The sequence below is a fragment of the Dama dama genome, chromosome 4 (assembly GCF_033118175.1).
Source record: "Dama dama isolate Ldn47 chromosome 4, ASM3311817v1, whole genome shotgun sequence".
Taxonomy (NCBI): Eukaryota; Metazoa; Chordata; class Mammalia; order Artiodactyla; family Cervidae; genus Dama; species Dama dama.
In genome coordinates this window covers 56,948,909-56,976,756 of record NC_083684.1, presented here as the reverse complement: position 1 = coordinate 56,976,756, position 27,848 = coordinate 56,948,909, and the positions used below count along the sequence as shown (strand labels likewise).

The following is a 27,848-nucleotide window of genomic DNA, read 5'->3' as shown; positions in this document are numbered from 1 at the left end:
GGACAGCAGAGCTCACACAGCGACTGCAGGGCCTGTGAGCGTTTCTGGATCGGAAGTTCTCCTCAGAGAGAGAGGGGCCAGCACACAGCAGGCCCCATGGAGCCCCCGTCAGGCCCTGCAAGCAGGAGGCATGTCCCCTGGAACAGGCTCCTCCTGGCAGGTGAGAGGGGCCAATTTTCAGGAGTGGGCAGAGACTGGAGAACAAGAGACTGGCTGGCCTCTGAGGGAGCCGGGGCTCTGAGAGGGGACAGAGGACTTCTGTTCAGGCAGAGGGCGGGGAGCAGGGATGGTGGGGGCTCAGTCACAGGAGACTCTCCATGAACTAGAGTTGGTGAGGGGCAGGAAGACCTCAAACGGTGTAGGTTTTGTGAGTTATTCTTCACTGAGCAGTAATTGTTGGAAACTGATGACAATAATAACATTTTATTGTGTCACCACAGAAAAAGACATAACCAGGACAGTAACCACTGTCCTTACCCGGCACCCTTAGAAACTGACAAACACCAGGCTGTGGGATTCCTGGGAACACTCCTTCCTTCATCCTCAGGTATTAATACCTGGAGCCTGGTCCAGGCCCTGGGGTGTAACCAGGATCAGACAAGCCCCTGCCCTCACGGAGCCCAGGCTCTGTGGGGAGGAAGACAGACAAGCAGAGAGATCTAGAATGTGCTGACAGGCGCTGACAGGCGTCATGCAGGAACCAGACAGGGAAGGGTCAGCAAGTGAACACAGAGGGTCTTTACAGCAGCTGGTCATTGTTGGGGGCAGCTCCCAAGAGGCCCCTGAATGTGAGCAGGTGTGTGAGGGCAGCAAGGGAGTGAGCCGGGGGACAGCTGGGGAAACAGGAAATACAGAGCCCAGAGTGGCGGAAGTGATGGGGGTCATGCTGCTGACCTTGAACCAGGAGGACACACACACATACACACCCACACACACACATACACACACACACATATACACAAAGACACACACATGTATGCACACACATGTACACACAGACACACACATACACACATACATATACACGCACACACACATATACACACACGCACGCACACAGCCTCACACAGTATAAAAACACACCACACAGTATAAAAACACACCAAGGCTGAGGGATGAAGAGACCTGCTCAGGATCCAGGGCACCATTTTCCCATCCCCCACACAGGTCAGAATATTAACTGATTTCTCTTTCTTCCCTCCTAGTCTCACTCTTAACCTTCCGGCACGCCCCCACCACTGCCCAGCTCACTATTGAAACGGTGCCCCCACTTGCTGCAGAAGGGACGGATGTCCTTCTACTTGCCCACAACGTGTCAGAGAATCCGCTAGGCTATACCTGGTACAGAGGAGAAAGGGTAGAAAACAGCCAGTTAATCGCATCATATAGACCGGACACTAATGTAACTACCAAAGGGCCTGCACACAGCGGTCGGGAGACATTTTACCCCAGTGGAACCCTGCTGATCCAGCACGTCACCCAGAAAGACACAGGATCCTACACTCTGCTCATTTTAAAGAATGATTTACAGAATGAAAGACAAATCGGACACCTCCAGGTACACCGTGAGTGCCTCTTCTCTGACCTTGGGGTTTTGGGTGAGGTGAATTCTGTTCACACACACAGGACTGACAGACTGGGATGGTGCTTCCATCCCTCTCTGCATGGTGTCCTGTGTTGGGGTTTGAACATTTAGTGTAGGACACACACTGTGGAGACAAACTCCAAAGGGTCAGAATGCTTTCCAGGAACCCAGACCCTGCAGACACAGTGTAGACAGAGGTTCTGACTGATGGGAGGGACTCAGCCGAGGGAGAGGCCCCTGGGCCCCTCCCTTCTACCATGACCCTGAGGAAGACCCTGCAGGACTTGGTGAAGACCTAGCCTGAGGGACCCGAGGGATCCTCACAGAGAAGCTCAGCCCCAGGAAGCCCCTCCCAGACCCTGTCCCAGGGCTCCTGCCTCCAGTGACACTGGGAAGCCTGTGCCAAATCCCTAGGCTCCTAAGCTGGTCACCAGCAAAGGCTCAGCCCTGAAAGCCACATCCCCGCAGGGATGCAACCTGATCCTGCTTCATGAGACTTTCACATAGGTACAGGGTCCCCAGGCTGTTAGTCAACTGCCCTGGGGGACTGGGAGACTCAGAGAAATCTCAGCATCCCCAGGGAGGAAGAGAGAGAAGCAGCTCCGGGCAGCTCCTCATCCCCTGGGGTGCATCCCAGGGAACGCTCTCATGAGGCTGGTTGATGAAACCTGGACAGATGTCAGATGGTCCCTGAATCCCACCCAGTTCTGTCCACCACTAAACGCTGTTGCACAGTCAACCCCCGAGGAAGTCTGTGCTTCTCCCAGACATAGAGCAGGTGGCCTCACACTCTCTGAGCTTAGCTCCACATGCATTTGTCTTGCCAGACACAAACCTGCCTTATTCTTTGAAGACTCTGATTGGCAGGCTCCGCTGTCCTTGGAATTCTCCAGGCAAGAATACTGACTGGGTAGCAATTCCCATCTCCAGGGGATCTTCCCAACCCAGTGGTTGAACCCAGGTCTCCTGCATTGGCAGGCAGATTCTTTACTGTCTGAGCCACCAGGGAAACTCGGGGGCAGTGTTCTCTCTGTTATCTGCACAGTGGTGTTACACACACCCGTCATCACCAGCAACAACTCCAACCCCTGGGAGCACAAGGACACTGTGGTGTTAACGTGTGGACCTGAGACCCAGGACACCTCCTACATGTGGTGGATCAACGATCAGAGCCTCCCCAGCAGCACGAGGCTGGAGCTGTCCGAGGACAAGAGGACTCTCACTGTGTTCAGTGTGACAAGGAAAGACACAGGGCCCTATGTGTGTGAAGCCCGGAACCCAGTGAGTGTCCGCCGCAGTGACCCATTCACCCTGAAGGTCCTCTGTGAGTAACCTCTGTTCCTGTGTGATCCGGGCTGCCCACGCAAATGAACGCTGCCAGAGCCAATCCATACCCATCCCTCTCAGGTCCGAGTACATGGGCCGTCACCCCTGGACACCCAGGCTGGCCATGACTTCCGGTCCCAGGCAAGTCCAGGCAGGTCCACCTTGAATCAAGACACGGAGGGGATGGGCTGCTCTCTCTTGGTGCCTGAGGATCACCAGAATATGATGGGAGAAAGAAATTAATATTTCAGGCTCACAGTGAGTGAGCATGAAGGGTAATGATTGCAAATTTTTCAGAGTATGTGAACAGCTCAGAAGGACCCAGGGGCCCTAATAAGACCAGGAACTTCCCTTCCCTCTGATTGCACCATGTGTGGCTTTATGCTCTTTTGCTCCAAATGAGGTGGACACACCACCACTTCCCCCTTAGATTCCTCTTACCATCCAGAGGGAAACTTCAATCTTTCCTGCCACACAGCCTCTAACCCAGCCACACAGTGCTCCCGGCTTGTCAGTGTGAGGCCCCAGCAGTACGCCCAGGTTCTCTTTATTCCCGTCATAACATGTTCTCTCAGATCCTACACTCCCTGACTGGCCTGGATAGCCCCACAGTCAGAAAATCAAGGTTCCCAAGGCTGATACCGCAGAGCTGTCCAATATTAGAGTGTTGTCCCAGCAACCAGGCAGGGGTCCCCCTGGTGTGATCTGGGGGTCAGAGGAGATGTGTGATCATCTCTCCCATTGTCACCTGTAAGAGACCCAGGGCCTTCCTTACAGGCGCCTGTACAGAGGTCACTGGGCCCCGAGACTGAGGAGGGAGCATGGCCCAGGCCCCTGACCCCCTCTCAGCAGTCACCCCTCTGTCTCTCCAGAGACCCAGTGGCATGGCCCTCCCTCCAAGCCAGCAACACCACAATCGCAGAACATGAGGGTCCCGTGGTCCTGACCTGCCTCACAGATGAGACTGGGGTCTCCATACGCTGGTTCTTCAAAAGCCAGAGTCTCCTCCTCACAAGGGGGATGACACTGTCCCTGGACAATAGCATCCTCACCATAGACCCTGTCAGCAGAAAGGACGCCGGGGATTATCAGTGTGAGGTGTCCAACAGGGCCAACTCCAGCAAAAGTGACCCCCACAGGCTGAGTGTGACCTGTGAGTTACTATCATTGCCTCCAGTGTTAGTCCTTCAGTGGTGTCCAACTCTTTGACACCACAGACTATAGCTCACTAGGATACTTTGTCCATGGGATTTCCCAGGAATGAATCCTGGAGTGGGTTGCCATTCACAACTCCAAGGGATCGTCCTGACCCAAGGATCGCACCGTGTCTACTGCACTGCAGGCACTGTTTTCCATATAAGCCACCAGTGAAGACCATTTTAACCTGGATAATCTTCCTTTATTAATTCCACCAGGAATTAGCCTATCATCTCATTTCCTTCACTTCAAGCAATTGGAATGTGTGCTGTCTCTCCCTTCCTCATCCCCTGATTTCTCCTGGCCCTCTGCTGTGAAGCCTCGTTCCCCAGACCGCTGGAAGCAGCACTAAAACCAGTACCTGGGACTCCCTGGGCAGTCAGTGGTTAAGACTCCAGCTTCCACTGCAGGGGTTGCCGTGTCCTCCTCCAGGGGATCTTCCCCACCCAGGGACTGAATCTGTGTCTCCTGTTGGTCAGGCGGGTTCTTTACCACTAGTGCCACCTGGGAAGCCCCAGTGAGTCATGAAGCCTAAATCTCCTTTTTCTTGTGTGTACAATGGTGTTTATGAGGCACTTTGTAGAGCTTTGTGAGTACGCGCTCCAGTGAAGGTGGGAATCACAGCAGACGTGTCTTCAGGCAGTAAGTGTTCAGTATGTTGGTTGGCACTGTTGTGATTACAGGCTTGCCGTCACATTCAACTCCAGGTCCCTCCACTTGTCTTTCTTAGTTGCACCATCGTCTCTACAGTGGAAGCAACACCATTTCCTCACAGGATGGGCGGTGGTCATGTGTGGTGAGAGATGGGGGCCTTGAGGACTGTGATTTGCGAAACATAAACTCCCATGATTCTGTGTTGCCTGTTGGTCGGTTAGGTCTCTGCTTACAGTGCTTTGATGTTCTCTAGTTTCTCACTGAAATTCTCCCGGATGCTGTGTCCATTATTGAAAGTGGGGTGTTGTAGTGTCACTGTTATGGCAGAGCTCTTTCTCCCCTCAATCCTGTCCATTTTTGATTCACAACTCTGGTGGTGTTAGGTGCATAATGCTTATAATTGTTCTATTTCCTTGATGGATGGAAACTCTTGTTGATATGTAAGGCCCTAATGTCTCCTGCAGGCTTTTTTGGCTTAGAGGTGATTATATCAGACACTCATACAGCCACCACAATTCTCTTTTCTTGACTATTTGCATAAAATATCTTTTTCCAACCTTACTTCAACCTTCTATGTCTTTGTATCTAAAGTGAGTCTCTTGAAGAGAGTAAAGAGAGGGTTATAATTTTTATCCATTCTGTCAATCTCTGCCTTTAATTTGAAGGTTGAGGCTACCTATCATTCAAATACTTCCTGATAAGAAAGAGCTTCTGCCATCTAGCTACTTGCCATATGTCCTCCATGCTTTATTCATTAATTACTCTATTACTTCCTGTTTGGGATTTAGGTGATTTCCTTTCATATGTGTCATTTTGATTCTGTTCTTCCACTTTCCAATGTATTCCAGTTTTTTTCTTAGTGCCTAACTTGAAGATGACAGTTACATCTTAAACATATATCTATCGAGTTGACATACCAACTAGATTCTATGATGTATAATACAAACAATGTGCTCCTATACATCTCCATTCCCCCCATTCTATACACTTACTGTCATATATTTCAGCCATCCGTATACAATGTATGCCGATTATATAGATTTATAAATATCGTTTCATGCAATACATTTGAAATAAAAAACAAAAACAAGTGATTACATAAAAGACAATAATACTGGCTTAAATAAGATAGCTACCTACCGTGTCCCTTTGACCACTGTTCTTCATGTATTCCTATGGCTCTGCGTTACTGTGTAATGTTTGTTCAGTCATCTTAAAGGATTCCTTTTACATTTCATGTATCCCACGTCTCCAAGGAATAAACTCCCTCGACTGCTGTTTATCTGGGAAAGTCCAAATTTGAGCTTCATTGAAGGAGAGTTTCTCTGTACATTGCTTTCCTGGTTGACAGTCTCCCTTTGTACGACTTAAATCAGGCATCTCAATACTTTCTGGCCCTGGCCTCTGATGTGAAATTTGCTTTTCACCTGATTGAAGATCCACCGTAAGTGATAAGTCATTCTCTTTGTTGCACTTTTCACTTCCTCTTTCCCTCGGACTTTCAACAATTTGACTATATTGTGTCACAGTGTCTATATCTTGAGTTATCCTTTTTTGGAGTTCCTTAACTATCTCTAGTATGTGATCTCATCTAGTTTGGGAAGTTCTAAACCATTACATTTTTATATCTTTTTTCATTGCATTTTTCCCTCTCTTCTACTGCAAGAACTGCTACACTGCATGTGTTTGTGCACTTGATGGAGTTCTGCATAATACTTTGCCTGGAGTCAGTATTCATCAATTTTTTTCCCTTTCTACTCCCCAGTCTGAATAACTTCTTTTTTTTTCTATCTTCATGTTTCATGATTCTTTCCTCTACCTGCTCAAATGTGATGAGGAGTCTCCCATCTAAGTTATTGTTTTCAGTTCTTTTACTTCAGCTCCAGATTTTCTTTGACCCTGTTTAAGTAATTTAACAGTGAGGAAGAACACATCTTACTTGAGAAGCAGGTTCTCCTCAGACGTGCCCAACATGGAGACAGCCAGCCTCCCACACTAAGGACTCCAGTGCTTTAGACATGGACCTTGATTATATAGCTACCCAGGTCAATCTCAGACAAGCACATTAGGAGTGGAAAACCACAGTAGAGAGGAGGCTAGTTTTGACCCTGAGATGGAAGGCTCATCCCAAGGAGCTCTCAGATGGGACGAATCGAAGAACTGGACTTGTCCTCATGTTTGATGTATCCTCTACCCTCTGTAGGGGCTTCTCAGGTGGGGCTAGTGGTAAAGAACTGAAGAACCTGCCTGCCAGTGCTGATGCAGGAAACTAAGAGATGCAGGTTTGATGCCTGGGTCAGGAAGATCCCCTGGAGGAGGAAATGGCAACCCACTCCAGTATTCTTGCCTGGAGAATTCCATGGACAGAGGCACCAGTCCAAATGATCAGGAACCACAGACAAAGGTCATGCTCTTTGGTAGTCAATCGCTCCCTCTTAGAAATCCCATGAGCCTTCCAATCTGGGTGCAAACAGACCAAGTGATATGGGGACATGCATCCCATTGTCAGTGAATCGATGAGCAGAGTTTACGGATCACTGAGAAGATGCTGCTGTCCCAGACAATCAACGGTGTCAGGACAGAGAATGCAGGGTCCCACCTGTGTAGGGTCTCCTCCCAGTCAGAGTCTGCAGATGTGACCCCAGCTCCCCAGCTGAGCACTCTGAGTGACCCTCAACACCTCTACATCTTCCCTTGTAATTTCACTGGAAGTGGGTGTGTAATGAATGCAAATAATGAGGATGTAGTCTTTCAGAGCCTGTAGAACAGTGTGTTTAATTAATTATGCAAAACCTAGCTAATTTTTTCATAGTTTGGTTATTATTTGTGAGAGCTGTTTGACTGTAGGCAAGGCACTGGATCTTGTGCCTCAGTTTCCCTGTCAGTAAAACTGGAGAAGAAGACCTGGATCTTAGGGCTGCTGTGAAGATGTTCACTAGGAAGTGAATGAGATTAAAATTCTTCCCTGAGTACCTACACAGGGTCAGCATGCAAGGTGATATTTTGGTTTTCAGCGTTTTGGGTTTTAGCTCTAGAGTTAAACAAGTTGGTTACATTTTTGTTTCCTCTGGTCCTAATTCTATGACTTCCATTCCTTTATTGAAGCATGTGTGTCTCAAATCTATGAATGCACAGTGGGGATGACAACCCCTCCCTCGTGGGGATGGAAAGATCAGAACAAATGGGTGTGAAGGATTTCCCACTGTGCCGGTCGCACAGGAGGACCCGGAAACAGTTCATTAATATTATTACTACTAATCAATGTTGAGTGGACTGGAGAGGAGCTATCCTCTAAGACCAACAATTGTTATGGAAACAAAAAAACAGAGGGAGGGGTATAATGTGAGAAGAAAAGAGTCCTTCAAAGGAAAATGAACAGGACATGGAAATGGCTACAGTGAGAGAATGGAGAGCTAGAGCAAGTCCAAGGTTTCAAATTTGATGAAGAGTAAAACGATGCAAGCCCGTGCAGTGGGAGAGTCAGGAGGATACTGTGATGAGAAAACACACAGACCTCAGAGCATTTCCTTCCTCCTAACCAGGACCTCTCCCTGTAAGACTCCTCGGGATATTCCCTCCAGTGAACTCGGACCCCACTTCCCCTCTCTCTTTCTCTCCTGCTTTCAGGGCAAGAAAACACCCAAGCGCTCAATGTGGGGACCATTGTTGGCATCGTGATTGGGCTCCTGCTTGTGCTGACACTGGTGGCTGCCCTGGGATGTTTCCTTTTCCTTCACAGGTACAATGGCATTCCCAGATTCTGCTCCTGCCCCCAGATTGACCCCAGTCCTAGAGGAAGGACACCCCACCCTCCCATTCTCGGCCTGGATCTCCAGGACCTCCCCACTGCCCCATGGATATTCTCTCTCATCCTTCAGTTCCTCCCTCACCAGGTATTGACGTCTGTGGCGGCTTCCTTAAAACCATCCTCATTTATTTTGTTATTTAGTTGTGAAGTTGTCTCAAACTCCTTTGCCACACCATGGACTCCACTGTCCATGGAATTTCCCAGGCAAGAATACTAGAGTGGGTTGCCATTTCCTTCTCCAGGGACTCTTCCTGACCCAGGTATCGAACCCACATATCCTGCATTGGCAGGTGGATTCTTTACCTCTGAACCACCAGAGAAGCCTCATCTATCAGTTAACACAATTAAGACCCCTCCTTGTCCTAGTTCCCTATATGTAGGCTGGCAGGTTGTAAGTACTCAGAAAAAGGTATGTCTTCCCATATATTTAAATCCAGCTACTCTGATGAGGGGCTGTCACAGGGCCAGGATCTGAGGGTCGTCCTCGCCAAGTCCACACTTGGCCAGAGAATGGAAGTCTGGACAGGCCACGTGGGGTCAAATGCCCCCACGTGGCCGATGCATTAACAACAGCCCCTGACGCATGAGACAACATCCTGCCAGGTCAGCAGGAGGTGGGATGTCTTTACACTCAAGGTCCAGGTAATGGAGACAGAGGACAGGCCACTGTCACATGTCAGCATCTCCTGCATGAGGGCAGGTGGCCACAGCAGCGACACTGCACTCAGTGAGATCCCAGAGTCACTGGCTTCCCCCTTCCTCCCCACACACTGGCCCTGCTCTCTCCACAGGCGTGATGCATCCACTCAGACAAAGCTTTAGATGCATGGATGCCTTTCGCAGAGCCTTGGTCCCTTTGCTGGCCACTTTCTTCTGAACCCTATTAGCCTATGGTCCTGCCCCTCTGGACTCGGGGCAGATATGGCTTCTTAAGGACTTCCTCAGCTTCCTTGCTGGGCCCTCCCCTCTAAGCATCCTTGGTGGAGAAAGGAGGTATCCAGCCTCTGCTTGGACATAGGGATCCTCCTGCCCCATGTTCTGACAACAAAGCCTTGGCCTCCCTCTACACTCCTCACAAATAAGCCTGTTGCTTTTTTTTTTTCTAACCCCGGTTGCCTGCACCACAACAGAGGGAACTGGCCTCCAGCGTCCACCTCAGGTGAGTGTCTGTTCAGCCCAGGACAGCGGGGAGCGCCGGTCAGGCCCTGCCACGTCTCTTCCTGCCTGCCACCCCCGGCGTCTCTGGTCCTTTCTCTGGGGCTTCAGAACAGGGGACCCCTAATGCCTAGGCTGCTTGTCCTAAGGCTTATAATCCTGGCAGGCCCCCTCGCCCTCACTGGGGCTTTAAATTGCCAGAGTGTCTCTCCCTTCATGGGGCTCTTTCTCCCATAGTTCACCAGAAGGTGGACATCCAGCCTCTCCTCGGAGCATGGGCTAAGCTTCCTCACATGCCCGGTGTTAAGTTCTATTTCTTCTCCCAGGACGTGGTCCCTCTGGCGGCTCTGTCTCCCAGGTAAGTACATCCCTTCCTTGTCTCTTCTCCCCAGCGTCCGTGCTTCACAGGCTCAGGGCAGGGGGACTGTCCAACCCTGAAGCACTGTGAGACACCCTTCACTCGAGGGCAGTTGAAAATCGCTCAGTCGTGTCTGACTCATGTGACCCCATGGACTGTAGACCGCCAGGCTCCTCTGTCCATGGATTTCTCCAGGCAAGAATACTGGAGTGGGTTACCGTTGCCTTCTCCAGGGCATCTCCCTGACCCACGGATCGAGCCTCGGGCTCCGCATCGCAGGCAGATTTTTTGCCTTCTGAGCCACCAGGGAAGCTCATGAAAGTAGTTAGGACATGGCAAGTCCCACCAAGCTGGGAGCTGGATGCGCTTCAGGGGCATGACCACCCACCACCTTATCCTGAGGCTGCCCTGGTCCCCTGACTTGACCTCAGGAGATCCTTGGAGTTGAGCCAGGAAGAGAGTGGGCACGGGACCATCAGTCAGGGGAGCCCGGCTAACAAGGGTGGCAAACAGGGCCCCGATAGGATTTGCAGTGGGGGCTGCAGGCTTGGAGATGGCTGCACGGGAGAAATGACTCTCCTTCCCTCTTTCCCTATGCCCGTTCTCTCCTGTGCCCAGGCCTCCCTACCTGATGCCAGATCACCAGCTCCCATCTACCAGGTGAGTGTGGGTATCCACGGTCTGGTCCCATAAGCCCAAGGGGCTCAAGAAATGCCCCTTGCACACCTGGCTGTGCTTGGAGGTCCAAAAAATAGCAGGAAAGATGGGAAAAGAGATGAAGAAGAGGGAGGTCTGGGCCAAAAACCTCTGATAAAACCAGACCCCCACAGAGCAGCCCTGGGGAACCCGGGGCCGGGAATCCCTGGTAAGTCATCTGAGAAGGTTACATGAGCTCCGAGGCATCGGTTTTCTTTTGCAGGAATTACTACGCCCCGACACAGATGTTTACTGTCAAATCAACCACAAAGCAGATGTAGGTCATTAGTTCCTCCAGACAAGTGTCCTTACGGACTGTGGGAAAGAGCTTACCTGAGACCCAAGACCGAAGACCCAGTTGAGGTCAAGAGTTGGAGCCTGAGGCAGAGAACCAGCTCTGAGACCTGAGGCTATTCGGGAACCTGGGGCCAGGCTCAGGGTCCTCCTGGATTCCTGGAGACCCTGACAGGCTGCCTTGAACCCTGGATGGACCAGAACTCAGACTGCAGTTCCCACAGTGGGGGGAGGTTTCAACAGGGCAAGAGACTGGCCTGTGACCCACTGTGACCAGCTGAGAGATCTGCATAAAGAGCACTTTCCCTCCCCTGCTTGCAAAATATACTGCCCTTGAGTCCTGTCCAGCAAGAAATTCACCTGAATCTCTGCTCCCGTTTCTCCATGGTCCCACAGGGAAAGTATTAGCTCTGGTTACCTGACCTCCTCATCTATTCCCTGTGGGAAAGTAAGGGGAAGGCTGTGAGAATGGAGGTGGGGGTCATGCTAACAGGAAAGGAGGGTCACCAGACCCTTTGCAGCCACACGGGCACTCGGCAGTCCTCACACTGCCCTGGGGTCCCAGACACCTCCCAGTGCTTGCTCACTTGGAATGGAGTCTCTGGAGCACAGAATGTGGGACCACCTGAGACCCACTAGAACCCGAGTCAGGAAGGAAGGACGAGTCGTGTGTGAGACACATATTCTGGGTGAGGCCCCTGTGCAGCCTCTTGGCATCCTGAGTGCTCTGGTCCTCCTCACCAGGCCCTGCTGGCCCCAACTGGTGGCTGCCTCCAATGAGTTTTTGTTGTTCAGTTGTTAACTTGTTTCTGACTCTTTGGGACCCCATGGACTGCAGCACCCCAGGCTTCCCCGTCCTTCACTGTCCCCTGGAGTTTGCTTCAACTCATCTCCACTGAGTTGGTGATGGGGCGGGAACTTTTGTCTGTCCACAGATCCAGGATCCAGAATGCCTTCTCTATCCGTGGGTTTCTGTTGTTTCCCTAAGGGCCTGAGCCCTGAGGTCATTGTTCCCTCTGGGGGGACAGAGGAGCAATCAGAGTCACGGAAAGGAAGGACCCAGAAGCCATGCTCTGAGAAAGGCCCTCCCAGGAACTTCCCGTGACCTCTGTCCACTTCCTGTTGGTTTCCACTTTGTTCTCCAATGTGGGTCATGAGGCTACCCGCCCCGCACACACACACCATTTTGTTCTCCAATGTGGCTCATGAGGCTACCACACACACACACACACACACACACACACACACACACACACACGAGCCTAAGGGTGGAGTTGCAGGGCTCTACCTAAAAATCAACCTGGCTACCATGGCAAAGGGCCCACCTGTCTCCTACTCAAAGTGTCCCAAGGGCCTTTCTACCCGCATCTCACCTGAAGCCCCCACCACACACCTGGGCTAACAGTTCTCAGTCTCTCCATCAGTTCTGGGATAGGTGCTGTTCTCATACAGGTCCACTCAGATCAGGTCCCCACACTCGCACAAATAAAGCTGGTGTGTGCACTAAGGCACAGAGCCCACATTTGATAAGCATGCTCGGCCAGTGGCAAGTGTCATTTGTGCTGAGAGGAGATGAGAGGTAAGAGAAACCACCTGCAAAGCTTCCGATCATGATTTAGGTCTAAATTACTCCTTATCCCCCAGGCACACAGTCCTGGATTAGACAAGGTCACACCTCAAGACCATCCTATCAGGCTGTAACAAATGACCACAAATTGAGTGGCACAAATCTATGCAAATCAAGGTGTCAGTATGACCCTGTTCTTTCTGGATTCTACAGACAGTTCATTTCCTTGCCTTTCGAAGCTGTGAGAGGCTGCCTGCTTTCCTGGGTTTGTGGCCCCTTCCTGCATCTTCAGTGCCAGCAGTGGAACATCTTGAAGTCTCCCCAAACTCTCCTTCCATCATCCCATCTCCTCCGGCTCTGCCTCTCTTGCCTTTGTCTTTATTTATAAGAAATATTATGAAAGTACTGGGCTCAGCCAGATATATTCCCCACCACAATCTCCCAGTCACGTGATCTGAATGTCTTCCGTAGGTTTCCTTAATCGTGGGGCACATTCTCGGATTGTGGGCTTGAGCTTGTGGACATCGCCTAGGGTTCTGTGCTCTGTCCGCCACTCCTCTCAAGGCCGTGGTCACCGTCTTCCCTCCCTCAATGTGCCCTGGGCAGCTTGGACTTTGTCATGCTCATGTGGGGTCACGTCCTGCCATGACGTCTGCAAAAATCTCACTGGCCCTAGGCCTGGAGATCAAGGCCTGTCCACGCTCCCTGCAGCAATCCCCACCTCTTCTTTTCTGTGAAGTGAAACTTGCTCAGTCTGTCCAACTCTTTGCAACCCCAGGGACTGTAACCCTCCAGACACCTCTGCCATGGGATTCTCCAGGCAAGAATACTGGAGTGGATATCCATTCTCATCTCCGTAGTCTCATCAAACCCAGGTCTCCCGCATTGCAAGAAGATTCTTTACTATCTGAGCCACAGGGGAGCATCTTCTTCACTAGCAATGCCCAATTTTTCAGAATGAAAAGAAAGCAGATACGACTCAAAGACCACAGCTCCCAGCCCCTAGGCAGCCTGTGTTGATCAGCACCATGGACAGTGTCTCTGCTGTGCTCATCCCAGGGGCTGCAGCAAGAAGGGCTCAATGGGAAGGGACGGCTGGATATCCTGCTGATTTCTATTCTATAAGAAAGACGAACATAGGAGGAGGTGTTCAGGGATAACCCAGTTTGCTCTAGTTTGTCAATCGGGAGCACTTTCTCCTGTCTGTGTATTAGTTGAATCTGCACCCATGATAACTCCCGGGTGAATGATCCTGCACCTGGAGGGTGTCCCCAAGGAGGCTGAGAAGTAACTCTGGCCTCTCAGAGTATCTCCCCGCCGAGTGTCAGATGACCATCTTGTCTACAACTTGGAGGGAGCGTTTCATGACTAAGTCCTGACCCTTGGTACCTGACCTTGGAGACAGCCATCAGCTAGCCTGGAGGCCCCCCGAGCAGAGCCTCCTGTTCCCTCATTCCCCAAATGATCCCCCGCGGCCCAGGGAGCAAGGCTGAGCAGCAGGCCTGGGCTACCCTCCCAGCTCCTCCAGGCCGAGCCCTGAGCCAGTAGCAGGGCGTTTGCCATCTCTCCATGCTTCCAACAGAGCACGGGTCCTGCTGAAGGACAAGTGGGGCCTGAGACCACTCTCCAGGGTACAATCCATCACCTGAGGGCTTGTCCATCTGCCTGTGAACCCCAGGGAAGAGAAGGAACTAGGGCTTCCACAGTCACCCCAAATTCCTCTTCTCCACAAATGTACCATTGACAGGGGTAAGTCTGACACCCAAACCCAGCACTACACTTCCCAAGGGCTCAGGTCTAACTCATCCAGCATCCCAAACAGTCACGCAAAATGCTCGAGATACCAACGATAATGGTCACCTGGGTCCCAGGGGCCTCTCCTATCTTCCCTGGGGACAGACTCTGCAGGAATCCCCCGGGCTCAGGTGCACCACCTGTGGAACCATGGTGTTTAAACAGAGCAGCAGAAGGAGCTACTGAGGGTATCTCAGGGGTCCTGGCATCTGATCAACCACAGAGGCACAGCCAAAGGACTTCATGATAAGATGAATGGAAGGATGGGTAGGGGATAAAGGAGGGATGTGGGCAGGGAGATGGGCATATGGACACACGTGCTATCTCCTCACAGAATTTTCCCATAAAGGGTGAGGATGCTGGAAATGGACATTCTCCTATACTCCCCCTGCAAATGCAGTTTAGTGGATACAGTGACATTCAGCGTGCACACCTGTTGACCAGGACTCCAGTTCTAAGAGGAACCCTGAGCTGGGAGCTCAGACATGGAAGGATTCACCTGTCCTGCTTCTGCTGAGTCCACTGGCCAGCTCCAGGCCTGGTGCAGGGAGTTTCATACCTGTGTGCTGAATGAATGAGCTCCTGGATCATACTCCACAGGGGCGGAGATTTGTGGTGAGGTGTTCACTGCAGAGCTGATGGTCAGTGTGAAAGGCAGGATGCTCGCTAGTGGCTGTCTAAACTGAAAACAAATTTGCAGTGCAGTCACCCAAATGGCAGAGCAGGTCCTCAGCCTGTGGAAAATCAACCTTTCTGTGGGGTCCTGGATGTTTGAGAAAGAAGGACATGAAAAGAACACCTGACAACTTCAGGAAAAACATTAAATTCTGAACTATTCTTATTATTTTTATTTTGTTTTAAATTTCTGGCTGCACTGGGTCTTCATTGCTTTTCCACCGGTTTTCTCTAGTGCAGTGAGCAGGGGCTACTCTTCGTTGTGATACACCGGCTTCTCAATGCGGTGGCTTCTCTACTCCCGAGCATGGGCTCTAGGCAAGTAGACTTCAGTCATTGCAGCTCGTGGTCTCTGGAGCACAGACTCAGTAGTTCTGATGCATGGCTTTTGTTGCTCCGAAGCAGGTGAAATCCTCCTAATCAGGGATCAAGCCCATGTACTGTGCTTTGGCAGGCGGAATCCTATCCACTGAGCCACCAGGAAAGTCCTCTAAGCAATGCTTAACTTGTAGGTAGACACTGGTTCATCATGGCCACCCCACACATGAGGTTTCCATATTTGAGTATGGGTCAATAAACAAGCAATGTGTGTCATACTTTTTGAATATACAGACACACAACCATCAGCTCTGTGTTCACTAGCCCTGCAGACACACATCCACTTGCTCTATACTCACTAGCCCTGATGCTGTGACTTTGGCAGCAGGCCTGTCACTGACATTGTGGTTGTTCTAGTTGCCAAGTCATGTGCAACTCTTTGGCGACCCCATAGACTGTAGCCCGCCAGGCTCCTCTATCCATGAGATTTCCCAGGCAAGAACACTCCAGTGGTTTGCCATTTCTTCTCCAGGAGATCTTCCTGACCCAGAAATCAAACCGGGTCTCCTGAACCGGCAGGATGATTCTTTACCACGGCACCACCAGGGAAGCCCATGTTGCTGATAATCACTTGTTCAAGCCCATGCAATTTACAGCACCAACTGTGAACCCTAATGGAAGCTATGGAAGCTGGGTCATTTTCATGTATCCATGTGGGTTCATCAATTGATAAAATGTACACCTCATGTGTGGAAGGCCGAATATGGAGGAGGCCCTACACTTGTGGGCAGCAGGTCCCTAGGAAAATTTGTACCTTCCCTCACTTCTGCTGTGAAACTAAAGCTGCTATAAAAGATAACCTTTAAGACAACTGACCTGCCCTGGCATCAACCCTAATCAGGCTCAAGGAAGATGGAGATTCACCTTTGAAACTTCAAATATCAAAAGGTAAAAAGAAGTAAAAACAATCTAATAATTAAATTAGAATGCTAAAGAGGCCATTAGATCCTAATAATTCAGTTACTACAATCATACGGGGTGACAGGGACGCTGAGGCCAGAGCTAGCGTGCTTGATCCCTGTGTCCCTTTTGCTGAAAGAATCTCTGATCAGGGGCTGATGGAGAAGCCCCACCTTCCTTCCCACCATGAAGACCAGGTCCCCTGATGGGGGCAGAGATAGAGAAGGCGGGAAGAGGAGGTTCAGAATCACCACACCACCCCTGGTCTTCCAATTCCACCTGGCCCTGCCCCATGGGGAAGACACTAAGGGGTCAGGGGAGAAAAGGAAATGCAGCCTTTGCATGTCCACATGGACCATCTCGCACAGGCAGGGGACACGGAGGTTTCCTCACCCTCCTCCTACTTACAGATGCTCCAGTCCTGCCCCAGGGCTGAGAATGTTGCAACTGGATCCTCTTCTACAAAGAGAAATTGGCCTGGTATCAGCACAAATCTCAACTGAATGAAATCTTGGAGTGGGGAATGTAAGAGAAGATCTTGGATGAGAGAGTTGGAAAGTCAGAGTGGGACATGATTGAGCATAAATGACATGTAGTGTTGAAAGGGTTAGTCACTTGGTCGTGTCCGATCCTTTGCGACCTCCTGCCTGTAGCCTGCCAGGATCCTCTGTCCCTGGGGTTTGTAAAGTGATATGTAAACACTTGACAAGTTCTTGAGCTGTCTTAGGAGAAAACCTGCTTGAGGACCTTTCCCTTCTAACACTCCCCTCCTTGGCCACCAGAGGGCGGCAGAGCTCCTCCACAGTCGGGCGCCTCCACAGGGCTGCCCACCTCCTTCCCACTTAGCAGCTCCCACGGCCCAGCAGCCTCCGACCCTCAGCAACCTACTCCGTCCACGGTCCTCCCCACTCTCCCAGTTCCCCACACTGGACTCTGTCAGCTCCTCCTCCCAGCCAGGCCCACCTGAAGGCCAGACTCCCCTCAGGTAGCTCTGCCCTCTCAGCCCCTGTCCTTCTCTGCTGAGGGTCTGCTCACCCTTCACATCTCAGGCAAAAGGTCACTTTCTCAGGGGTGCCTTCCATGATTCGCAGTCCAGCTGAGATTCCATGACAGACTCCGGATGCATTAGACCCTTCCCCTTCAGTCCATCCCTCCATTATAATTAGCTCCTTATTTCCAGGATCTTCTCTGAGTGTCTGCCTCCCCATCACAAGTCAAGTGTGTTCACCCACGACCCAAGTCTATCCTATTGTCTGGAGTCCAGGACACAACCCACAGCTGACATGTCACACATGCTCAATATACTCTTTAAATAGATAAGGGAATCTACATAACAGAAGCCAGACCCCCACCCCCCTCCCAGTGTGACACCGAGGGGTCAGAGAATATCCCTTGTGGACACAGGGGCCCTGGCATCAGAGTGGGGGGAGACCTGCAAGTGCCCACAGCTGCTCCAGGGCGGGACTCTATTCCTCCCGGAGTCAGGAGTGAGGACAGGGGCCTCTTATCTGTGAGGAGGCAGACCCTCTGCTCATTCCCAGATTATCACACCCACTCCCATCTCTACTCAGGAGAATCTTCTAGTCTCCCCAGAGGGCCTGGGCTGGCAGCTTGATTCCTTCTCCTCCTCTCAGAGACCTGACGTGGCTCAGAATCCTGATCCTCCATCCCAAGGGAATGACCACAGGGGAGGGGAGAGCCCCAGCGTGAACTCACAGGAATTGGGGAGAAGCTCCTCATCCCAAGGTCCCTGACCTGGGGGGACACCTGTGGTCCTTGGAGACATCTCAGTCCCCCAAAGCATCCTGGGAAAGGAAGGGAACTTCCAGAGCAGCATGGCACAGGGGAACCCAGCTTCTGCAGTTGCTCCATCTCAGGGGGACTGGGGTCCCGTGGGGGAGGTGGAGCTGCCCCAGGTCCCGGCGCTGTGGGGAGACCGAGAGCAGACCACCGATGGGGACACAGAGAACTAGGGCGCAGCCCCAGTGCTGAGAGGTGGGGAAGGACAGGCCTTCTGGGGTCCAGCCCACAGGCCGCCACCCTCTCCCCAAAGCCCCAGAGACTCCCCACCGGCCCTTCCTTTGAAACCTCAGGGACTGAGAGCTCGTCCTGAGCACACGTGCACCTGGATGGACGGTTTTCCTGCCACTGAACAACGCCCATCGTCTCCCTGGGCTCACCCTGCGCTGGGATGGAGTCGGGAAGTCTGGGGACCCACAGTGACCTGGACCCTGGCTGACAGCCCCTAGTCTGGAGGTCAGCGACCCCTCTGCCCAGGGCGCAGAGCCGGCTCACACCCTTTGGCGTTTGCACCCCTGTGCAGCCCCTAATATTGTCCCCAGGTCTGCTCATGACCTCCAGGGGGCGATATGGGGCCACACGGAAGATTAACAGGTGACCTTTGCTCTGGCTAAGGAGGTAGAGAAGGAGCCTGATTTCCATCCCTCCCTCTAAACAGCGGTCTCCAACCTTAAGGGCACCAGGGAACGGATTCATGGAAGACAGTTGCGGAGTGGTGGGGGTGATTTGGGGATAATTCAAGTGCATTACAACTACTGTGCACTTATGTCTATTATTATTACATCAACTCCACATCGGATCATCAGGCGTTAGACCCCAGGGGACCCCTCCTCTAACAGACCCTCAGGGCCCCTCCTGTGTGCCCACACTATGCTGCCCAACCTTCTAGGGGCCTATGGGCACCCATGCCAGCTCCCATCCCTGCCTGGAACCACCCATGGGAAAGATCACAGTGACCACAGAAAAATCAGCCAGGGTGACAGAGGAGGCCCTATAATGGCAAGGAGGACCTGAACAGTTTCTGAACCAAGTCTCAGGCAACAGACACAGAGAGGGAGAGTCTCCTGGAACTTGACCCGAGGACCAGGGAGCCCGCAGTCAGCCCACCCCCCAGCACCAGCTTCCTCTCTTCCCAGGACATACAGGAAACCTTTCCCTTCTCACCTGGGAACTGCAGCTCCTCCTGACACCCGCTTCTGGGTCTCTGTCCCTGCAGAAGGCAGTGGCAAACCCACTCCAGTCTTCTTGCCTGGAGAGTCCCAGGGATGGAGGAGCCTGGTGGGCTGCCGTCTATGAGGTCGCACAGAGTCAGACACGACTGAGGCGACTTAGCAGCAGCAGCAGCAGCGGTCCCAGAAAACAGACGCCAGGCTGGTGGCAAGCTAAGGTGGAGGTCAGGCCCCTCTCCAGTCATCACTCATGTGACCCCTTTCTCTCCTCCAGAGTCAGTGTGTTCTTCCTGTGGTGAGTAAAGCAATCTTCTCAGATATTTGAAAACAACAGGAAGACCCTGGGTGCCCAGCTGGGTTTCTGTGAACGGGAACAATTACCAGCAAAATTTGGAAAGTTTGGATCTGTGCGTTGTGCTGAGAGACCCCTGATCAAAACACAGCAGAGGCCAACACTGGGGTGGGTGGGGCAGCCTAACCGGGGTTCTGGGGTCTCAGTCAGGCTGGGCAAGCACGTGACCTGGGCGGCGGCTGAAACAGCATTTCTAAGGTGTCACCTGGGGGTTCGCAGTCTTCATGAAGCTCCACAGGTGATTCCCTCGCACTGCGGGGATGACGTCCCTGTCACAAGAGTTCGACGCACCCCCACCCCCAGGCTCCTGCTCTGAAGGGAAAAGCCAGAAGCGGATGAGGGAGGGCAGTCGGGGAGGTTGAGTGTGCATCTGATCCAGGTCATGGGGACCCCGGACCCGGACACCCCAAGGCTGTGATTTTCCAGACAAGGGTGTGTGTGTGTGTGCATGTGTGTGTGTGTAAGTGTATGTGTAGGTATGTGTGTGTGGGTGTGTGTAGGTGTGTGTAGGTGTCTGTGTGTAGTTGTATGTGTAGGGATGTGTGTGTAGGGATGTGTGTGTGTGTGTGTGTAGCTGTGGGTGTGTGTAGGTGTGTTGTAGGTGTTTATGTGTGTAGGTGTGTGTTTGGATATGTGTGTGTGTGTGTGTGTGTGTGTGTGTGTGGTGTGTGTGTGTGGGTGGAGAATCACTGCTCTAGAAGGCAGAGGACTCAGCAGAGTTCAGGGAATAGAAACAGACAGACGGGGAAGGGGGCGGGGCCTCTAGGGAGGGAAGGATGAGCGGGGAGGGAGTGGGAGGGGCCTGCTCAGAGGCTCCGCCCCCGGGCCACGTGACCCAGCCAAGTGCTCCTGCCCCGGGCGGAGGCCCAGCACAGAGCGGGAAGGACAGCAGAGCTCACACAGCGACTGCAGGGCCTGTGAGCGTTTCTGGACCGGAAGTTCTCCTCAGAGAGAGAGGGACCAGCACACAGCAGGCCCCATGGAGCCCCCGTCAGGCCCTGCAAGCAGGAGGCATGTCCCCTGGAACAGGCTCCTCCTGGCAGGTGAGAGGGGCCAATTTTCAGGAGTGGGCAGAGATTGGAGAACAAGAGACTGGCTGGTCTCTGAGGGAGACGGGGCTCTGAGAGGGGACAGAGGACTTCTGTTCAGGCCTGAGGGCAGAGGGCGGGGAGCAGGGATGGTGGGGGCTCAGTCACAGGAGACTCTCCATGAACTAGAGTTGGTGAGGGGCGGGAAGACCTCAGATGGTGTTGGTTTTGTGAGTTATTCTTCACTGAGCAGTAATTGTTGAAAACTGATGACAATAATAACATTTTATTGTGTCACCACAGAAAAAGACATAACCAGGACAGTAACCACTGTCCTTACCCGGCACCCTTAGAAACTGACAAACACCAGGCTGTGGGATTCCTGGGAACACTCCTTCCTTCATCCCCAGGCATTAATACCTGGAGCCTGGTCCAGGCCCTGGGGTGTAACCAGGATCAGACAAGCCCCTGCCTCATGGAGCCCTCGCTCTGTGGGGAGGAAGACAGACAAGCAGAGAGATCTAGAATGTGCTGTCAGGCGCTGACAGGGGTCATGCAGGAACCAGACAGGGAAGGGTCAGCAAGTGAACATGGAGGGTCTTTACAGCAGCTGGTCATTGTTGGGGGCAGCTCCCAAGAGGCCCCTGAGTGTGAGCAGGTGTGTGAGGGCAGCAAGGGAGTGAGCCGGGGGACAGCTGGGGAAACAGGAAATACAGAGCCCAGAGGGGCTGAAGTGATGGGGGTCATGCTGCTGACCTTGAACCAGGAGGACACACACATACACGTATATACACATACACACAAACACACACACACATACACACGCACGCATGCACACACACATACACACAGACACAGATACACATACACACAGACACATATACACACACATATACACACAGACACACATATACACACACAGACGCACACAGAGATACACACACACAGCCTCACACAATGTAAAAACACACAACAAGGCTGAGGGATGAAGAGACCTGCTCAGGACCCAGGGCACCATTTTCCCATCGCCACACACAGGTCAGAATATTAACTGATTTTTCTCTCTTCCCTCCTAGTCTCAGTCTTTTTTTTTTTTTTTTTACTAGTCTCACTCTTAGCTTTCTGGCCCCTGCCCACCACTGCCCGCCTCAGTGTTGACACGGTGCTCCCCCTTGCTGCAGAAGGGACAGATGTTCTTCTACTTGCCCACAACGTGACAGAGAATAGTCTAGGCTATGCCTGGTACAGAGGAGAAAGGGTAGAAAACATCCAGTTAATTGCATCATACAGAGTAGACACTAATGTAACTACCAAAGGGTCTGCACACAGCGGAAGAGAGACACTTTACCCCAATGGAACCCTGCTCATCCAGAATGTCACCCAGAAAGACACAGGATCCTACACGCTGCTCGTTACAAACGATGATTTACAGACAGAAAGACAAACTGGGCATCTCTGCATATACCGTGAGTGCTTCCTCTCTGACCTCGGGGTATTGGGTGGGAAAGTGAAAGTGAAAGTCGCTCGGTCGTGTCCGACTCTGTGACCCCATGGACTATACAGTCCATGAAATTCTCCAGGCCAGAATACTGGAGTGGGTACCCTTTCCCTTCTCCATTGGATCTTCCCAACTCAGGAATCAAACCCAGGTCTCCCACATTGTAGGCAGATTCTTTACCAGCTGAGCCACCAGGGAAGCCCAGGATAACTGGAGTGGGTAACCTATCCCTTCTCCAGCAGATCTTTCTGATCCAGGAATCGAACCAGGGTCTCCTGCATTGCAGGCAGATTCTTTACCAACTGAGCTATGGGTCGGGGTAAGTTCTATTCACACACACAGGACTGACAGACCCGGATGGTGCCTCCATCCTCCTCTGCATGATGTCCAGTGTTGGGGTTTGAACATTTAGTGCAGGACGCACGCTGTGGAGACAAACTCCAAAGGGTCAGAAATGCTTTCCAGGAAGCCAGACCCTGCAGACACCCTGTGCAGGAAGGATGGTCTGATAGAGGGACTCAGCAGAGGGAGAGCACTCTCAGTCCAGTGCCCCGGGTCCCTCCCCATGACCATGACCCTGAGGAAGACCCTTCAGGACTCAGGGAAGACCCCGGCCTGAGGGCCCCCAGGGATCCTCACAGAGAAACTCAGCCCCAGGAAGCCCTTCTCCAGACCCTGTCCCAGGGCTCCTGCCTCCAGTGACACTGAGCCAAATCCCTAGGCTCCAAGCTGGACGCCAGCCAGAGCTCAGCCCTGAGAGCCACAACCAGGCAGGGGGACAGCCTGGTCCTGCTCCTGAGACTCAGCATGGAGATCACAGGGGCACAAGGTCCCCAGGTGGTCAGTCAGCTGCCCTGGGGGACTTGGAGACTCCAGGGAAGTCTCAGCATCCCCAGGGAGGAACGAAGGAAGGAAGACACTCCTAGAAGCTCCTCATCCCCGGGGTGCCACCCAGGGAGCTCTCTCCCGAGGCTGGTTGATGAAAACCAAGAGAGACGCCAGGTGGTCTCTGAATCCCTCCCTGTTCTGTCCACCACTAAACGCAACTGCACAGTCAACCCCCAAGGAAACCTGTGCTTCTCCCAGACATAGAGCAGGTGGCCTCACACTCTCTGAGCTCAGCTCCCCATGCATTTGTCTTCGATACACAGACCTGCCTTATCCTTTAAGGGCTCAGTCTGGCTGAGAGGTGAGAGATGCCAATCCTGATTGAAGATGCTTTTAGAGAAGCCAAAGGTAGAAAAGGGGCAATGTTCTCTCTGTTATCTGCACAGCGGTGCTACCCACACCTGTCATCACCAGCAACAACTCCAACCCCTGGGAGCACGAGGACACTGTGGTGTTAACGTGTAGATTTGAGACTCAGGACATCTTCTACATGTATTCGATCAACAATCAGAGCCTCCACAACAGCACCAAGCTGGAACTGTGCAAGAGAAACAGAACTCTTACTGTGTTCAATGTGACGAGGAATGACGTAGAACCCTATGTGTGTGAAGCCAGGAATCCAGAGAATATCATCCATGGTGACCCATTCAACCTGAATGTTCTCTGTGAGTAACCTCTGTTCCTACATGGCCCAGGCCTCCTGGCTGAATCTACAGTGCCCGAGGCCAGGCCGTACCCACCCCTCTCAGGTCCAAGAGCAAGGACCCTCACCCTGGGACACCCAGGCTAGCCATGACTTCCTGTCCCAGGCAAGCCCAGGCAGGCCCACCTTGAATCAAGACTAGGAGGGGATGGACTGCTCTGTATTGAGAGGCTCAGGGTCACCAGCCTGTGATGGAGGTTAATGTCTCAGACTCAGGATGAGTGAACATGAGAGGTAATGGTTGAGACTTTCTACAACAAGGCTGTGATCCAGACAGAGGACGCTGTGGCCCTAATACAGACCAGGAATTTCCCTTCCCTCTGATTGCACCACATGTGGCTTTATGCTCTTTGCTTCAGATGGCCCAGACACCCCACCACTTCCCCTCAGACTCCTGTTACCATCCAGAGGCAAACCTCAGCCTCTCCCACCACACAGCCTCTAATCCCAGCCACAACGTGTCCCTGGCTTATCACCGGGAGGCCCCCACAATCCATACAGGAACTCTTTATCCCCAACATCACTGCAGATAAGAGTCGATCCTGTAACTGCCTTGTCCATAACTTTGTCACTGATCCCAGTAAAACCACAGTCAAGGCTATCACAGTCTCTGTTAAGTGGCCCCTGGCCCATCAGTACCAAGTTTTGTGGTAGAGCCTGTAGGTTTTCAGAAAAGAATCTGAAAGAAGTTACCTCCCAACTTCCCAGAAGTTACAAGCAAATTCCAAATCAGCCCCTGAACCCTCCCACTACATCTCAGCAGACCCTTCTTCCTCCTGCTGTCTGATTTCTCCTGGCAGACCTTGGGTCCAGCCTGGAATGTGGGGAGGGGATTCTCTCAGACCCTGACAGCCTCATGTAGGGGGAGATAGGAAACAAAGAAGGGGCCCCAGGGTCGAGTGCCTTTTGTTGTTGTTGAAGAACAACAGATGTGATTTGCTATGTGCTCGGTCGCTCAGTTGTGTACGACTCTTTGCAACCCCATGGACTGTAGCCCACCAGCCTCCTCTGTCCATGGAATTTTCCAGGCAAGAATACTGAAATGAATTGCCATTCCCTTCTCCAGGGGATCTTTCCCAACCCAAGGATCAAACCCGGGTCTCCTGAATTGCAGGCAGATTCTTTACTGTCTGAGCCATCTGGGAATCCCAGTTCTATGAACTCCATTGGTTTATTTAAGCACCATGGGTCTCAGACGTATGTACACACAGCAAGGATGACACCCCCTCCATCATGGGGAGGGAAGGATCAGAACAGATGGACCTAAAGGATTTTCCCACAGTGCCAGCCACACAGAATGAACTGGAAACAGTCAGGTAATATTACTATTACTCATCAGGTGTTGAGCAGACCTTCCCTGTAAGACTGGCAATAGGGATGGGAAGGAAAAACAAGGGGAGGGGGCATAATGTAAGAGGAAAGAGTCCTTAACAGGAACATGAATAGGACATGGAGCTGGCTACAGTGAGAGGATGTCGAGTTAGAGGAAGTCCGAGGTTTCAAATGTGATTAAAAAAAGAGAGAGAGAGATGCAATCGCCTGCAGCAGGAGATTTGGGAAGACACTGTGATGACAAAACACACGACCACACAGACCTCAACGCGTTTCCTTCCTCCCTGACCAGGCCCTCTCCCCCGTAGGACTTCTTGCGGTTTTTCTGGTCAGGTGAACTCAGGCCTTCGTCTCCCCCTTTATCTTCTGCTTTCAGGCCAAGAAAACAGCCCAGCCCTCAATAACGAGATCGTTATCGCCATCATGACTGGCATCCTGGTTAGGTTGGCAGTGGTGACCACTCTGGGGTGTTTTGTTTTCTTCAAGATGACTAGAAGGTACAAATGGCAATGCCCGATGCTAATCCTGTCCCCCAGGCTGACGCCAAGCCAGGAAGAAAGACACCGTATCCTTGGATTCCGGACCTGGCTCTCCACAGCCTCCCCACTCCCTCCAAAGACATTCCCTCTCATCCACCGGCCTCTCCTTCACCAGATGCTGACCTGTGGTGGCTTCCCAACACCTTCTTCATCTGTAATTTAGACACAGTTAACTCCCCACTGTCTCCCCACTTTCCCTGGTGGCTCAGTGGTAAAGAATCCACCAGCAATGCAGAAGATGTGGGTTTAATCCCTGGGTCAGGAAGATACCCTGGAGAAGGAAATGGCAACCCACTCCAGTACTCTTGCCTGGAGAACCCCATGGACAGAGAAGCCTGGAGGGCCACAGTCCACGAGATCGCAAAGGGTTGAACGCGACTGTGCATCTGACCACATACGTACACACTCCCTGTTTAGAAAAGGGAACCTTCCTTGTTCCCTGTTTTGACACCAAAGCTGTGACCTCCTCCTGCCTCCTGCAACCCTCAAAAATAATCTTGACCTTTCCTAGGGCCAGTGGACAGAATGACCTCAGAGAGCAGCAGCCTCCAGCAGCCACTCTGGGTGAGTGTCTTCTCAGCCCGCGAGCAGCTGGGACACCCTGTTCCTATCCTCGTCTCTGCTCCAGCCAGCCACCGCCCTGGGGCTTCATCACAGGGGATCCGCACTGACTGGCCTGCTAGATGTATGAGTTCTGAGTCATGGGTCACCTCACTGGACCCTAAATGCCCAGAAGGTCCCTCCCTGGGTGATGCCCCTTCTCCCATGGTTCTCTGGAAGCTGAGGACCCCCAGCCTCTCCTGGGAGGATGGGCTAAACTTCCTCACGCCTCTGGTGCTAACTGCTGTCTCTGCTCCTAGGACATGGTCCTCTGGCAGCTCTATCTCCCCGGTAAGCACATCCTTTCCTTGTCTCTTCTCCCTGTGGTCCCAGCTGTGCAGACTCAGGGCAGTGGGACTGTCCAACACTTCATAGCACAGACACCCTTCACTCCAAGGTAGCCAGCAACATGAACCCCATCCTGGTCAGGACTGGGACTCACTTCATGGGCAGGACACCCCCACACCCTGCGCTGAGCCTGCCTGGTCCCTTCACAATTAACCCTGGAGTCCAGCCAGGAATAGAGTGGGCACTAGGAGCTTCAGACAAGGGTCTCGGGCTATCGAGGGTGGGGCATGCAGCCCAGATGGGGACTGAAGTGAGGGCTTCAGGCTTGGAGGTGGCTGCTTGGGAGGCAGGGCTGGTCACTTCTGAGGAGAAATGACTCTCTCCCTGCCCTCCTGATGCCCACTTTCTCCCCTGCCCAGGCCTCCCTACACAGCCCCAGGCCAATTGTTCCCCTCTATGAGGTGAGTGTTGGGGATGAATGGTCTGATCCTGCACTTCTAAGGGCACGTTCTTGAGGTCCAGGAAACAGCAGCAAAAATGGGAAAATGGATGAAGAGGAGCGATGCATCTGGGGCCAGAAAGCCTCCAGCACAGCCAGGCTCCCCACAAAGCACCTCTGTGGACCCCGAGCCAGGGAGATCCTGGGACCTGTTCTGAGAAGTTTATAGGGGCTCAAAGGCCTCTTCTTTCTTTATAGGAATTACTCTATCCCAACACAGATATCTACTGCCAGATCCACCCCGAAGTAGATGTGGTTTCTTAGTTTGCTCCAGGAATTTCCCCCTAAGGGCTGTGGAGAAGATCCCGCCTGAGACCCAGAGTCTGAGTGAGGTCAGAAACCTGAAGCAGAGAAACAGCTGTGACCTGTGAAGATACTGGGGGACCTGGGCTCAGCCTTAGTGTCCCTCCTGACCTTCTGGAGGCCCTGACAAGGCTGCTCTGAGCCCTGGATGGATGAAGACAAGGACTTCCATTCCCTGAGGAACTGAGGGCTTCCAAGGGAAGTGGCTGGGCCTGTGACCCACTGTGGACCACCTGAGAGGTCTGAATAAAGAGCACTTTCCTCTCGTTTGCTCTTTTTGTGCACATGGGCTCCTCCCACCTAAAACTCACCCAGATTCCACAGCAGTGGGACAAACTGTCTCCTCCTCATAGTGGCCCTCGGGCCTCCTCCCACCTGGGCCTCATCTGCAGCCCCCTCCACACACCTGAAGAACTGAGGTCACCTGGGAAGGGTGAGCTTCCCATGTAAGTTCACATGGGT

General features: G+C 52.4%; 1 protein-coding gene across 1 annotated transcript; it reads left to right on the top strand.

The window, feature by feature from the left end:
* Nucleotides 1-27,652, top strand: LOC133055107 (uncharacterized). Its single transcript, XM_061140565.1, has 16 exons — nucleotides 1-160; nucleotides 1,206-1,565; nucleotides 2,631-2,909; nucleotides 8,502-8,655; nucleotides 9,701-9,729; nucleotides 10,052-10,083; nucleotides 10,702-10,743; nucleotides 12,854-13,089; nucleotides 20,579-20,751; nucleotides 21,843-22,202; nucleotides 23,509-23,787; nucleotides 25,534-25,654; nucleotides 26,208-26,260; nucleotides 26,557-26,587; nucleotides 27,004-27,045; nucleotides 27,304-27,652. Exons 1-16 carry the CDS (start codon nucleotides 97-99, stop codon nucleotides 27,452-27,454), a joined length of 2,406 nt encoding a protein of 801 aa, XP_060996548.1. The 5' UTR covers nucleotides 1-96; the 3' UTR covers nucleotides 27,455-27,652.
* The last annotated feature ends 196 nt before the right edge of the window (nucleotides 27,653-27,848 follow it).

Bases quoted from the DNA above. Each gene is read 5' to 3' on its own strand.
- LOC133055107 (XM_061140565.1), top strand. From the start codon at position 97: ATGGAGCCCCCGTCAGGCCCTGCAAGCAGGAGGCATGTCCCCTGGAAC. The intron at 10,744-12,853 runs GTGAGTGTGGGT...TGGATTCTACAG, and splicing joins CACCAGCTCCCATCTACCAG to ACAGTTCATTTCCTTGCCTT. The intron at 22,203-23,508 runs GTGAGTGCTTCC...TTATCTGCACAG, and splicing joins TGGGCATCTCTGCATATACC to CGGTGCTACCCACACCTGTC.